Source organism: Rhinopithecus roxellana, chromosome 19 (genome assembly GCF_007565055.1).
Source record: "Rhinopithecus roxellana isolate Shanxi Qingling chromosome 19, ASM756505v1, whole genome shotgun sequence".
NCBI lineage: Eukaryota > Metazoa > Chordata > Mammalia > Primates > Cercopithecidae > Rhinopithecus > Rhinopithecus roxellana.
The window spans coordinates 81,619,489-81,632,789 of NC_044567.1; the positions used below are offsets into that span (position 1 = coordinate 81,619,489).

The 13,301-nt window shown below is 46.8% G+C and overlaps 1 protein-coding gene across 6 annotated transcripts in view; it reads left to right on the plus strand.

Moving 5' to 3' along the window:
- ARSG (arylsulfatase G) overlaps positions 1-13,301 on the plus strand; it is a 169,059-nt gene that overhangs the window by 96,228 nt on the left and 59,530 nt on the right. For all 6 annotated transcript variants that reach the window (XM_010353110.2, XM_030924212.1, XM_030924208.1 and 3 more), the window contains 2 exons: positions 10,055-10,251; positions 11,971-12,051. In XM_010353110.2, coding sequence (XP_010351412.1) covers positions 10,055-10,251; positions 11,971-12,051 — 278 coding nt within the window. The remainder of the gene's footprint in view (positions 1-10,054; positions 10,252-11,970; positions 12,052-13,301) is intronic.

Below are 13,301 nucleotides of genomic sequence, written 5' to 3' on the forward strand. Positions count from 1 at the left end.
AGACCCTGTCTCAAAAAAAATAAATAGAATGAAAAGTAAAATAAAATAAAAGTAAATAGGAATAACGAAGAAGTGGGCTGTGTGCGGTGGCTCATACCTGTAATCCCAGTGCTTTGGGATTACACTGGGTAATCCTCCCAGGTGGGAGGATCACTCGAGGCCAGGAATTCCGGACCAGCTTGGACAACCTGGTGAGACCTCATCTTTACAAAAAATTATAAAAAGTGGCTGGGTGCGGTGGCTCATGTCTGTAATCCCAGCACTTTGGGAGGCCGAGGCGGGCAGATTACCTGAGTTCAGGAGTTCGAGACCAGCCTGACCAACATGGTGAAACCCCGTGTCTACTAAAAATACAAAAATTAGCTGGGAGTGGTGGCGCGCATCTGTAGTCCCAACTACTCAGGAGGCTGAGGCAGGAGAATCACTTGAACCTGGGAGGCAGAGGTTGCAGTGAGCCCAGAATGTGCCATTGTACTCCAGCCTGGGTGACAGAATAAGCCTCTGTCTCAAAAAAAAATTAATAAAAATTATTAAATAGCTGAGCGTAGTGGTGTGAATCTGTAGTGCCAGCTAACTTTGGAGGCTGAACTGGGAGAATTACTGGAGTCCAGGAGTTCAAGGCTGCAGTGAGCCATAATCGTGCCGCTGCACTCCAGCCTGACACATTGAGATCCTGTCTCTTAAAAAACCCCCAAAACCCAAAAAACAGGAAAGCAAAAACAAAACCATACCACAGTATATCTCTAACAAATCATATATGTGTGAGGGTTGCTGGCTTACAACCTCTGTCAGATGTCAGGGCAAAGAATGGACATTGTGAAATAATGGACAACTCCAAAATTGTGCACAGTTATTTGGAGGGCACACCCACAGACTGTGGGGTAGAAGTGCACACACACGTGTACCTGCACGCATGCGCACACAGTCACCCTGCCCGCCCCTTCATAACTGCCTTCTGCTGCCTTCTAATGACCCCATATGTATTCATCTTATCTTCCTCTCAGGATTCCACTCCTCAAGGGCAATGGACTCTAAGAAACTTGGTGTTCTCTATAGCCTTAGCCTAAGTGGGCAAGAAAACACGTGCTGCACGGCTGTCCACTTGGGCAGAATTAAAAAGGGACTCGACCTGTAGTGATCACAGCAGCCCCTTGAATATGCGGGAATCCCCCACCCCTCGCTCAGCCACATGGGACGTTTTTAGAAGCTCAGCAGGGAGGGTAGAGGCAGCAATGCAGGAGGTCCAGGCATCCTGTTTTCTTGGTAATAGAACCTATTTAAGGATTGAATCTCAAAAGTAGCTTCAGACATTGCATCTTAAGGGTTTATCAGGACTTTCTGAGAACACTATTGTTTTATTTCAGATTGTCAAGAGTAGAAAGGGCAGAGCCTCTTCTCCCATCTGGAGGGTTGAGCGTCTCCCAGCTCACTGGATCTTTGGGATGGTTTCAGGCCCCTGTGCCCCATGGCACATGGATGCTTCAAGGCTAGTGGGGACAGTCTCTTCTGCTTTTGTAGTGAACCAAACAACACTGTGTTCTTAGGGGAAGGAATGGGGACTTGGGACTGCTTAATGCCCCCTCCGAAGTGGGCATAGGGCCTGGGCATCTACCCATTAATTAATCAGTTAAAAGGCAAATCAACCAACAGCCTCTTTATTATACAAAAAAGGGGAACAGTTTTGTTACTTCATTAACTGGTTATTAAGTGAAAAGTCCCGAGTCCTGTTGGCATTTAACAGAAGGAAATCCCCAGAAATGCTGATTTCTTTGGGATTTCCACATGCCAAATGGTTTTCTGAGCATCAGCAGAAAAGGCTCCCAGGTCCTTGCCCTTCCTCGTCCATGACTCTGGCCCCTGCCTCAAGCCCCTCCCCCAACTTGGACCTGTTTGTCAAAACCACCAGGTATCCCTAGAGTGTGGCTTCCCACTCTTCTCTGACAAGGGGACCCAGGACTTAGGGAGTTTTTACCTGGGTCTTTAGTTGGCTTCAGTGTCTCACCCAAGACCCTCGATGTAGTACTTGGGTATCACTGCTGGTCATTCAGTTTACTTGACTTTAGACCTTTCATCTGGTAGCAGTGCTGATTGCTAATGCTTGATCTGAGTTTTTTAAGCAGCAGGCAAAGCTCTGAATAGGACAAAGGAGCAGGTAGAAGGCATGGGCTCCTGGGTCCCAGAGCTAGCTGGGCCTCTGTTCCTTATGAGGTCTGGGACCGTGCATTGCGCCTAAGTGGGGAATACAGGGCTTAATAAGCAGGAATGTATCGGGCATCAGAATGAGCAGTGGCCCAGGATGTTTCAAATCAGATATTTCTTTGTTTTTTTTGAGACTGAGTCTCTCGCCCTTGTCGCCCAGACTGGAGTGCAGTGGTGCAATCTTGGCTCACTGCCACCTCTGCCTCCTGGGTTCAAGCAATTCTCCTGCCTCAGCCCCCCAAGTAGCTGGGATTACAGGCGCATGCCACCACACCCAGCTAATTTTTGCATTTTTAGTAGAGGCGGGGTTTCATCATGTTGGCCAAGCTTGTCTTGAACTCTCGACCTCAGGTGATCTACCTGCCTCAGCCTCCCAAAGTGCTGGGATTACAGGCATGAGCTACCGTGCCTGGCCTGAAATCAGACCTTTCAAACAAATCAATATTCCATGGTGTCATGTACTACACGTTGAAATCCTAACTCTTAGTGGGGTGGTATTAGGAGGTGGGGCCATTAGGAGGAAATAAGATTTAGATAAGCTCATGAAAGTGAAGCCCCCATGTTGGGATTAGTGTTTGTATTAAAAGAAGAGAAAGAGACTATGGTGTGCTCTCTCTTGGCCATGTGAAGATGCAGTGGGAAGGCAGCTGTCTGCTAATAAGCCAATAATCAGCCCCTTACCAGACAATGGACTTCCCAGCCTCTAGAACTGGGAGACCTAAAGTCAGGCATGGTGGCTCATGTCTGTAAGCCCAGCACTTTGGGAGGTCAAGGGTAGGAGATTGCCTGAGCTCAGGAGTTCAAGACCAGCCTGTACAACATAGTGAGAATGCCATCTCTACAAAAACAAAACAAAACAAACAGACAAACAAACAGAAAAGTCTTTCTGCATTCTAGAACCTGGAAAAAGAAAAAAAGAGGCCAGGAATGATGGCTCATGCCTGTAATCCCAGCACTTTGGGAGGCCAAGGCGGGTGGATCACATGAGGTCAGAAGAAGTTCGAGATCAGCCTGGCCAACGTGGTGAAACCCCATCTCTATTAAAAATACAAAAATTAGCCGTGCGTGGTGGCACATGCCTGTAATCCCAGCTACTTGAGAGGCTGGGGTAGGAGAATGCTTAAACCCAGGAGGCGGAGGTTGCGGTGAGCCGAGATCATGCCATTACACTCCAGCCTGGGCAACAAGAGCCAAACTGTCTCAAAACAACAACAACAACAACAAAAACAAAGCAAAACAAACACCCAAAAAACAGAATTGGGAGAAGTCGATGTTTGTATACTAAGCCACGCCAGGGAGTGGTATTTTGTTATAGCAGCCCAAGCAGGCTAAGACACAGGACACGCATCTTTTGGAACTAGGTCCTCGGGATGCAGAGACGAACGACGTGTTGCAGTCTTCATGATCTCACGCCTGGGATCTGCAGAATTCTCTGTTTTCCTTGATTCGCTACTCCCCTTCATTGCTGGCACCTGTGCTTGCCTAAGCGCCCCTGCTGTGGTGCTGCCTCCTCCACATCTTGCCTCTCACCCAGCTCCCAACCGACACCAACCTATATCACGGATTCAGGTTCAGATCCAAAGACCAGACTCACCCCCAACCCCTCTTTCTCCTTTCTCCTGTTTGAATGTAGAGACAAATCTCTAGTGATTGACAAAATAAACTGATGAATAGGGACGCAACCATATCAACCGTCTCCCCCAGGGCTGTGCTTTCTGCCTTGTGTGGTCACCACACACCGTCCTCCAGGTCCCACTGTCTCGGGGATCTTTCCCTCCCCTCCACACCCCAAACCCCATTTGGTTCCCCTGTTAGACCTTCCACAGCACCTTGTATTTCTCTTCCATCACTCCTATGGGCTGAGTATTCCTTATCTGGAATGCTTGGGACTAGAAATATTTCAGATTTTGGATTTTTTAAGATGTTGGACTATTTGGATTATACTTAGCCGGCTGAGCATCCCTAATCCTCCCATAAGTATTTCCTTTAGTGTCAGGTCAGCACTCAGACAGCTTCAGAGTTTGCAGTATTTTGGATTTTCAGATTTGGGATGCACTACCTATACTCAATTTCTAAATAATCATCTTATTTATTTTTTTAGTTGCCTTTTTCTCTTTCCTGGTCTTAATTAGATGTTAAGCTCCAAGAGGGTGGAAATCATATCTATTGTGCTCATTGCTCTGTCCCCAGTGCCCAGTTAGAGCTTAATAAATATTTAATGAATGAATGAATGACTAAATGAACGAGTTACTTTCTCCAGCCCCAGTGACGTGCTGCTGTTGTGCCAGGGATTCAAATGTGAATTAGACATGTCCAGTCTCTGAGTGATTTCCAGGCTAGTGGGGAACCAGATATGTAAAAAGATGCTTTAATGCAGGTTGTTTGTGTCTTACTAATACTGCAAGAAGCAGGGAAAAGGGCTATGGCACGGATGGGGGCAGAGAGGAGGCAGCCAACCGTGACCTGGGAGCAAAGGAGGAGGACTATTGGTGGCTTTGGAGTTGGATCTTAAGAACTGATTAAGTGTTTTTAGGCAAGATAACAGGGAGAATACTGCTGAGAGAGGAATAACATAGATGAGGCACAGGAAGTAGGTGAGGTGCTTGGGACACTGGCATATAGCAAGAGTCTTTGAGGAGGAAGGAAGGTCTGGCTGGAAGGGACCGAGATAAGGAAAACTGCAAAGGCTGGGTAAGGAGTTTGGATTGACCCTGCAGGCTGCAATGAGTCCTAGTATGTTTCTTATTTTTCTTTTTTCTTTTTTTTTTCTCTTTTGAGATGGAGTTTTGCCCTTGTTGCCAAGGCTGGAGTGCAATGGCGCGATCTCGGCTCACCGCAACCTCTGCCTCCTGGGTTCAAGCGATTCTCCTGCCTCAGCCTCCCGACTAGCTGGGATGACAGGTGCCCGCCGCCACGCCCGGCTAATTTTGTATTTTTAGTAGAGATGGGGTTTCTCCATGTTGGTCAGGCTGGTCTTGAACTCCTGATCTCAGGTGATCCAACTGCCTCGGCCTCCAAAAGTGCTGGGATTACAAGCGTGAGCCATCGTGTCTGACAGCCCTAGTACGTTTCTAAATAGGGATCTGCCAGATCAAGTCTGGGTTAGAGAAGGTTGTCTGTGATGCCAGGGTCTAGTGGAAGATGGCAAAATAGTGGGGCGGGGGACAAGTGGTTATTGCAGCAGTCCAATTCAGAGAGACCCCTTGTCCATCCATCCCCAGGGAACCACCACCAGAGAGGCCGGTGGGCTGACAGCTGCAAGTATTCATTTCCCCCTGCATGAGGGAAGCCCTGCCTGCAGCTCCAGGCCTGCCTCCCTCCACCTAGGCACCATCTGGGGACACTTCTTTAGAGATGGGTGCCTCTCACCTGCCCTTTTCCACTTCGGATCAGATGATTTTCCCCACCTTTAGCTGTCTCTGCACCATAATCTTCAGTGTGTCTCCACGCCCTGCCGCATCCTCTTGCTCTCCTGGAATGTTCCCTGTGTTATCTTACTTGTTTTTTTCCTTCTCTACTCACAAAAATAACACGTGTTCCCTTTAGGAATCTCGGAAAACTGAGACAAGCAAACAAACAAAAAAAATCACCCTGAATTCCACCCCGGAGATAACCTGTTGTTGTTGTTGTTTATTTGAGACAGAGTCTTGCTCTGTTGCCCAGGCTGGAGCGCAGTGGCACAATCTGGGCTCACTGCAACCTTCGCCTCCCGGGTTCAAGCCATTCTCTTGCCTCAGCCTCCTAAGTAGCTGGGATTACAGGCACGCATCACCATGCCTGTCTAATTTTTGTATTTTTAGTAGACAGGGTTTCATCATGTTGGTCAGGCTGGTCTTGAACTCCTGACCTCAGGTGATCCACCCACCTCGGCCTCCCAAAAGTGCTAGGATTACAGGCATGAGAATAACCTGTTTTAATAGCTCTGATTATGTTCTTCTAGCCTCTTTCTATGTTGGTGCATAAACATATGTCTCCCTGGTTTTATTAAGGTATAGTTGAAATGAACATATTTTAAAAAACAAAAGTGGAGTCACACTGTGATATAGTCAGTATTTTTTTAAAGCACCAGGTGTCCCTCACTCTATTTTCCATTCAGCGCAGGTGCATAATGAAGAGGTGACTTGCAGGACAGATGCCCCAAAGGGACTAGTCTGTGTGGGCTCTGCCTGATGCCGTGTTTTGGAATCTAGCCTGGCATCAAGATGCAGGGAAAGAGGTACACCCTTGGGCACCATTTATACTTACTACTGCTGGCATGTATTCAACATTATTAACAAGGAAGCAGCCGGGTGCAGTGGCTCACGCCTGTAATCCCAGCACTTTGGGAAGCCAAGGCAGGTGGATCAGTTGAGGTCAGGAGTTCGAGACCAGCCTGGCCAACATGGTGAAACCTCATCTCTACTAAAAATACAAAAATCAGCCAGACGTAGTGGCACGTGCCTGTAGTCCCAGCTACTCAGGAGGCTGAGGCAGGAGAATTGATTGAACCCGGGAGCTGGAGGTTGTAGTGAGCCGAGATCATGCCACTGCACTCCAGCTTGGGAGATAGAGGGAGACTCCATCTCAGAAACAAAAAACAACAACAAAATAAGCTACCATTTATTAGATGCTTAGTGTGGGAAGTTACACAACAACTTTGTTGGGGAGGTCTGATTGTCCCCATTTTATAGATGGCAAGGGTAAGTTAATTGTCCAGGGCTACACAGTCATGAAATAACAAATCCGGAGGTTTGGATGCAGGATTCTCAAGGCTGTGCTCTTCATCAGCCTGTGCTCTGCCATCTCTTATAACTGCCCTTCTCTGTAAGCTTCTGGCTCAGGGTGCTAATGTGACTTTGATAATGGGTGAGAATTTGGAAGATGATGATGGATGGTGAAGGGTGGACAGCAGGACCGCCCCTCACCTATACACACGGTGAGCTGATTTCTAAGAAAACAGCTGCAACTTGTAGCATTTGCCAATTCCTGGGGTGTAAATACTCACTGTCACCATGGCTGATTTCCAGCTATGGAGATGTTACTGAATGGGGCATTGAGAAATGATGGGCAGTAGCAAGCCATTGTGTGTTATTTCTACCACACAGATACAATAGATGTAAATAAGCCCATGAGCATACATCATAGTAGAATGTAGTAATTAGGAAGTGATAAATGGTGAGAATGTACCACCTTTAAAAAATATTATTTATTTATTTATTTATTTGTTTGTTTATTTATTTATTTTTGAGACAGAGTCTCGCTCTGTTGCCCAGGCTGGAGTGCAGTGTACAATCTTGGCTCACTGCTACCTCTGCCTCCTGGTTTCAAGCAGTTCTCCCTGCCTCAGCCTCCCGAGTAGCCAGGATTACAGGTGCCTGCCACCACGCCTGGCTAATTTTTGTATTTTTTAGTAGAGGCAGGGTTTTGCCATGTTGGCCCAGCTGGTCTCAAACTCTTGACCTCAAGTGATCCGCCCACCTTGGCCTCCCAAAGAGCTAGGATTACAGGTGTGAGCCACCACGCCTGGCAAAAAAATAAAATTTATTTAATTGTAAACTTATATAATTCAATTTTTAGCAATGGCCGTGTTTAACAACTGGTTTACAAAATTCTTGAAATTTGAGCCAGGTTTAGGCACCACTGCAGTATGGAATCTACCTGAAAATTACAAAAAGACACCCCTTCTGGCTAGGCACTGCCTTGTGCAGGGTACCAAGGCAGTATATTGTAAGCTGGAAATCAGGACTCATTCACTCAGCAGGATGTCCTGATGTAGGCCACAACCTGCACAACTGTACATGACCATCCCTGGGAGAGGGGTCACCAGGCACTGCAAATCAGTGCTATACGAAAAAGCTCGGCAAGAATGGAGATGTTTTCTGTCTGCACTGTCCAAGCTGCTAGCCTCTAGCCACCTGCTGCTGCTGAGCATTTGAAATGTGGCTAGGAATTTGTGTGTGTGTGTGTATGTATTTTACTGTGGATATGAATATATACAGATATATATATAATGATAAAATTTTACCATCTTAACCATTTTAAATGTAAAGTTCTGTGGCATTAAACATTCACTTTGTTTTGCAACCATTACCACTATCCATCTTCAGAACTTTTTCATTTTTGCTAACTGAAACTGTACCCATGAAACATAAACTGCCCAGTTTTTCTTAGTGCCCCACCACTCACCATCCTACCTTCTCTCTCTGAATTGGACTATTCTGGGTACCTCACACAAGTGGAATCGTACAGTTATTTGCTTCTTGCTGACTGGATTATTTCACTTAGCATAATATTTTCCAGGTCCACCCATGTGCTAGCATGTGAGCCGTGGAACTTCTAATATGATTGAATTTTCATTAATTTAAATCTAAATAGTTACATGTGACTTGTGGCTGCTGCCCTGAACAACACAACTCTAGCAATGTTGCAGAGAAAGTGTGAATTAAAATGGGGAAGGCAGAGGCCCCTGTCTTGGGACTTGTGTCCAGGGTTTTATACCTATCAAAGAGAACTGAGTGCAAGCACAGTGCTGGGCGGCAGACCCTGGGAGCCAGGATGCAGGGGAGTTTGAGGGCACAGGTGGCTATAGAGCAAGGCTGTGAGGTGGTGTAAACCAGGGTGAGCTAAGGAGACCCCTGGGTCCCAGTGAATCTCTGGGTGAACAAGTATGAAAGGGCCATGCATCTCCCCCCACTGGAATGTTGTTGATTCTGTACTCTCCCAGTACCCTTGTTTGGTGTCCTTTGAAAGACCCCTGTGGGTGGATCTGTGGGAGAGGGGCCCCTGAAGGTCCCTGCCACCGTTGTGATTCTGCAGCTGCTCTTGGCTGGGAGTAAGGCTGGGACCTTTGCTTGGAGGCCACCCCAGCTCCCTCCAAGCCTTTCATTCTGCACTTTCCAGGGGAATCAGGATTACTACAGAGGCAGCAGAACAACAGGGCCTCTGACAGAGCCCTGATCTAGATGTTACCTGGTGGTCATATGTGTCCTTGGAATTCCTGTAATTAACCCGAGACAACCACTTATCTCTTAGAAAGGAACAAGACTGGCCAGGCACAGTGGTTCACACCTGTAATCCCAGCACTTTGGGAGGCCAAGGAGGGCAGATCACCTGAAGTCAGGAGTTTGAGACCAACCTGGCCAACATAGCTACACCCCGTCTCTCCTAAAAATACAGAATTAGACGGGCGTGGTGGTGGGCACCTGTAATCCCAGCTACTGAGGAGGCTGAGGCAGGAGTATCGCTTGAATCCAGGAGGCGTAAGTTGCAGTGTGACAATATCGTACCACTGCACTCCAGCCTGGGTGACAAGAGTGAGAGTCTGTCTAAAAAACAAAAAGAAGAAAGAAAGGAAGGAAGGAAGGGAGGGAGGGAGGGAAGGAGGGAGGGAGGAAGGAGGCTGAGAATGAACAGGATAGTTTGGATGCTGCAAAATAAAATGTAAAGGTGTGTGTATGTATGTGTGTGTGTGTGTGTGTGTGTGTATGCCTTAGACTTTACAGCGTGGCAGTTAAGAGCAAGACTGGGACATGTAACTAATTGCATACCCTGGGCAAGTCCTTTAAACTCTAAGCTTCTGATTCTTCATCTGAAAAACGGGGCTATGATGAGGATGAACCTAGACAACGTGAGTCCCATATAATAAGCTCTCAGTAAATGATAAGGGATAGTAACTATTATTACAATTCTCATTTTTAATCGGCTCACCAGATTGCTTTCACATTTCCTTGGAAGGTTATGGATAAATGTGTCCTTCCTGAGCCTATGGGGCAGAAGGAGCTTTGGGGAGTTTCCTGGAGGAAAGGGAGGATCCCTGAGGCACCAGACGAGCCAGGAGAGCCTTCTGAAAAGTCACCTCTTGGTTCTCCTGTTTCAGCACCAGCGGGAGGCCCTTCCTGCTATATGTGGCTCTGGCCCACATGCACGTGCCCTTACCTGTGACTCAGCTACCAGCAGCCCCACGGGGCAGAAGGCTGTATGGTGCAGGGCTCCGGGAGATGGATGGTCTGGTTGGCCAGATCAAGGACAAAGTTGACCACACAGCGAAGGACAACACATTCCTCTGGTTTACAGGTAAAGTGATAAAAGCCAGCCAGCCTAACTGCCATTTAATAGATAAACTTGCACATTACCTGTGAAGAGCAGAGTCTGGCCTTGTGATCCCCTTTCATAGGTCAGGGGGCTTGCTTTGAACTTGAGGCCCAGATAAGGCTTACTGGCCTGAATGCTGAGCACCTGTCCACTGGGGCCTCCAAGGCCAAGTCCCTGGGAAGGTTTGCACACACAGAGCAGGCACCTTGCTGGCCCCTTGTGTGTCGATTCAGGCTATCTGGGTATTGCTCTTAATTGCCATTGAATGACATTGACATTGTGAGCCTGTGTTGTCCTTGTGCAGTTCTGAGATTTCCCTCTTCTCCATCTTCCCTGGTCCCAAAGATTCCGCTTGCTGCCACTCCCCGTGTCACGTCTTTTGGCTGAGTGGCCGTAGTGAGCTGAACTGGTGGCCTCTTTAAAGGCCTCATACATGCATTGTGTGTTTTAGGTTTCTGTCTGGAGCGACCACAGAGGTTAAAAGCACTGCTTTCGGCCAGGCGTGGTGGCTCAAACCTATAATCCCAGCACTTTGGGAGGCTGAGGCAGGTGGATCACCTGAGGTCAGGAGTTTGAGACCAGCCTGGCCAACATAGCAAAACCCTGTCTCTACTAAAAATACAAAAATTATCTGGGCATACTGGCACATGCCTGTAGTCCCAGCTACTTGGGAGGCTGAGGCAGGAGAATAGCTTAAACCTGGAAGGCAGAGGTTGCAGTGAGCTGAGATCGTGTTACTGTACTCCAACCTGGGCGACAGAGCAAGACTCTGTCTCAAAAAAAAAAAAAAAAAAAAAAAAAGCACTGCTTTCAGGTCAAGTAGAGACCAATACTCTCTACCGTGCAGCAAAGGTGTTATAAACTCCTATAGGATTTGAATCTATATTCTACTACTGAGGGAATTCCCTTAATCTCTCCAAGCCTCCTTTTCCTCATCTGCAAAATTAAGCTAATAACAGAATCTACTCCATAGCATGTTGGAGGATTATGAGACGATGTATGTGAAATACTGGGTGCATAACAGATGCTCAATAAACAGTCGCTGGACTGAGGCTGATGACGGTGGCAATGAAATTGCTGAAAACTTACAGAAAGGCAAGGGAGGAAAGAGGAAGGAAGAGGAGGAAAGGCAAGGAAGGCAAGAGGCTCACGATGGGGTGGGTTGGGGCAGAAAATGCCACTTGTCTCTAAAAGCCCCGTAAAGACAGGCCTCATATCAAAGGTTGTTCTTCACGAGTGGGAATCATATTTGTCTTTATTTATTTATTTATTTATTTTTACTTATTTTTTGAGATGGAGTCTCGCTCTGTCACCCAGGCTGGAATGCAGTGGCGTGATCTCGGCTCACTGCAGCCTCCGCCTCCTGGGTTCAAGCGTTTTTTTGTACCTCAGCCTCCAGAGTAGCTGGGATTGTAGGTGCCACTCACCACACCCGGCTAATTTTTGTATTTTTAGTAGAGAAGGGGTTTCACCATGTCGGCCAGGCTGGTCTGGGACTCCGGACCTCAAGTGATCTGCTTGCCTCCACCTCCCAAAGTGCTGGGATTACAGGCGTGAGCCACTGTACCAGGCCCATGTTTGCCTTTATAAGTCCTTTTTCTATCTAGTTCCTGCTCTGCACAGGGAGATAGGGCTAGAGTGGGAGGGTCAGCGAAAGTGTCCAACCAGCCTGGTGACCATTATGCTTTTTCTGGTTTCTAGGAGACAATGGCCCATGGGCTCAGAAGTGTGAGCTAGCGGGCAGTGTGGGTGCCTTCACTGGAGTGTGGCAAACTCGTCGAGGTAAGAGGCTCAGCTGGGGCTGGTGGATCCCACTGCAATGCTGAGGCCAGGCTGGGGTGTGGGATTCTGCCTCTGGGTGGGGAACAACCTATATCTGGGCCTTAGGGTCATCATCGTGAAACAGGGACACATTTGCTCACCAGCCACCAGCACCCAGAGTAGAAGGAGCAAGTTGTGATGGAGAAAACGACTGCTCAGTTTGGACCATCCCTGTCTCTCCTTTCCTCCTAGAACTTCCCAAAGGCGACCAGCCCTCCACCCAACAAGCCAGTCTATGAACATTCCAACAAATGTGCTTTGTCTTTACTTTCATCCTGTTCCCTTGCTCTTCCTCCTTCCTTTTTAAAAATTCATTCATCCATCCATCCATCCATCCATCCATCCATCCATCCATCCATCCATCCAACCATTAACTTATTTCATCCATTCAAAAAATATTTAGTGCACAACGGTGCAAGGTTTTTAATGTAACAGTTCTTACAATAGTGAGAGGGTGGCAGTCATAGCTCCATTTACAGATGAAGAAAGAGAGAGGCTCAGAGAGGGTAAGTAATTTGCCCATGTCACACAGTTTGTGAGGAGGGAGCCAGGTTTTCCATTGAAATTAAAGTTGGTACTCGCCCTGCTGTACCATACTGCTTCTCACAGCTGCCTCTGTCTCTATTTCAACATCTTTCAACTTCCAGCTCAGCTCCCATCTGCTCTGGGAGAGCTTTCCCACAAGGACCTCACTTTCTGAGAGTGCAGCCATGCCAGGGACAATTTGACATATGGACCAAATGCTTGAAAAATACGCATATCTTTTGATGCATCAATTCCTCCTGTAAGAGTTTGTCTTGAGGAAATAATTAGGCACATGCTCAATGACATACGAAAAAGGATGCTCATTGCAGTGAATTTTTTTTCATAGTTGGACATAACCCAAGTGTCTAGTAAGAAGATAGTGCTTAAAGAAATTATTATACCTCCATTAAAAGGAATAACAAAGAACCACTAAAATAATTCATATTTATTGACTTGGAAACATTTACATGAGATATTTTTTAATGAATAAAACAGATTCCAATATGGAACAATATGTAAAGTATGATTTTATTATATAAAAAATAATCATATGTAGACTCAAAAAATCTTGAAATCAATAAAGGGTAACAAAACAGTAGCAGTAATTACCTCTGGGCAGCAGAGGGAGAGTTGAAGGGGTGAATTTACCCCTACAATAAACCAGTATTGTTTGTTTCATATAAATT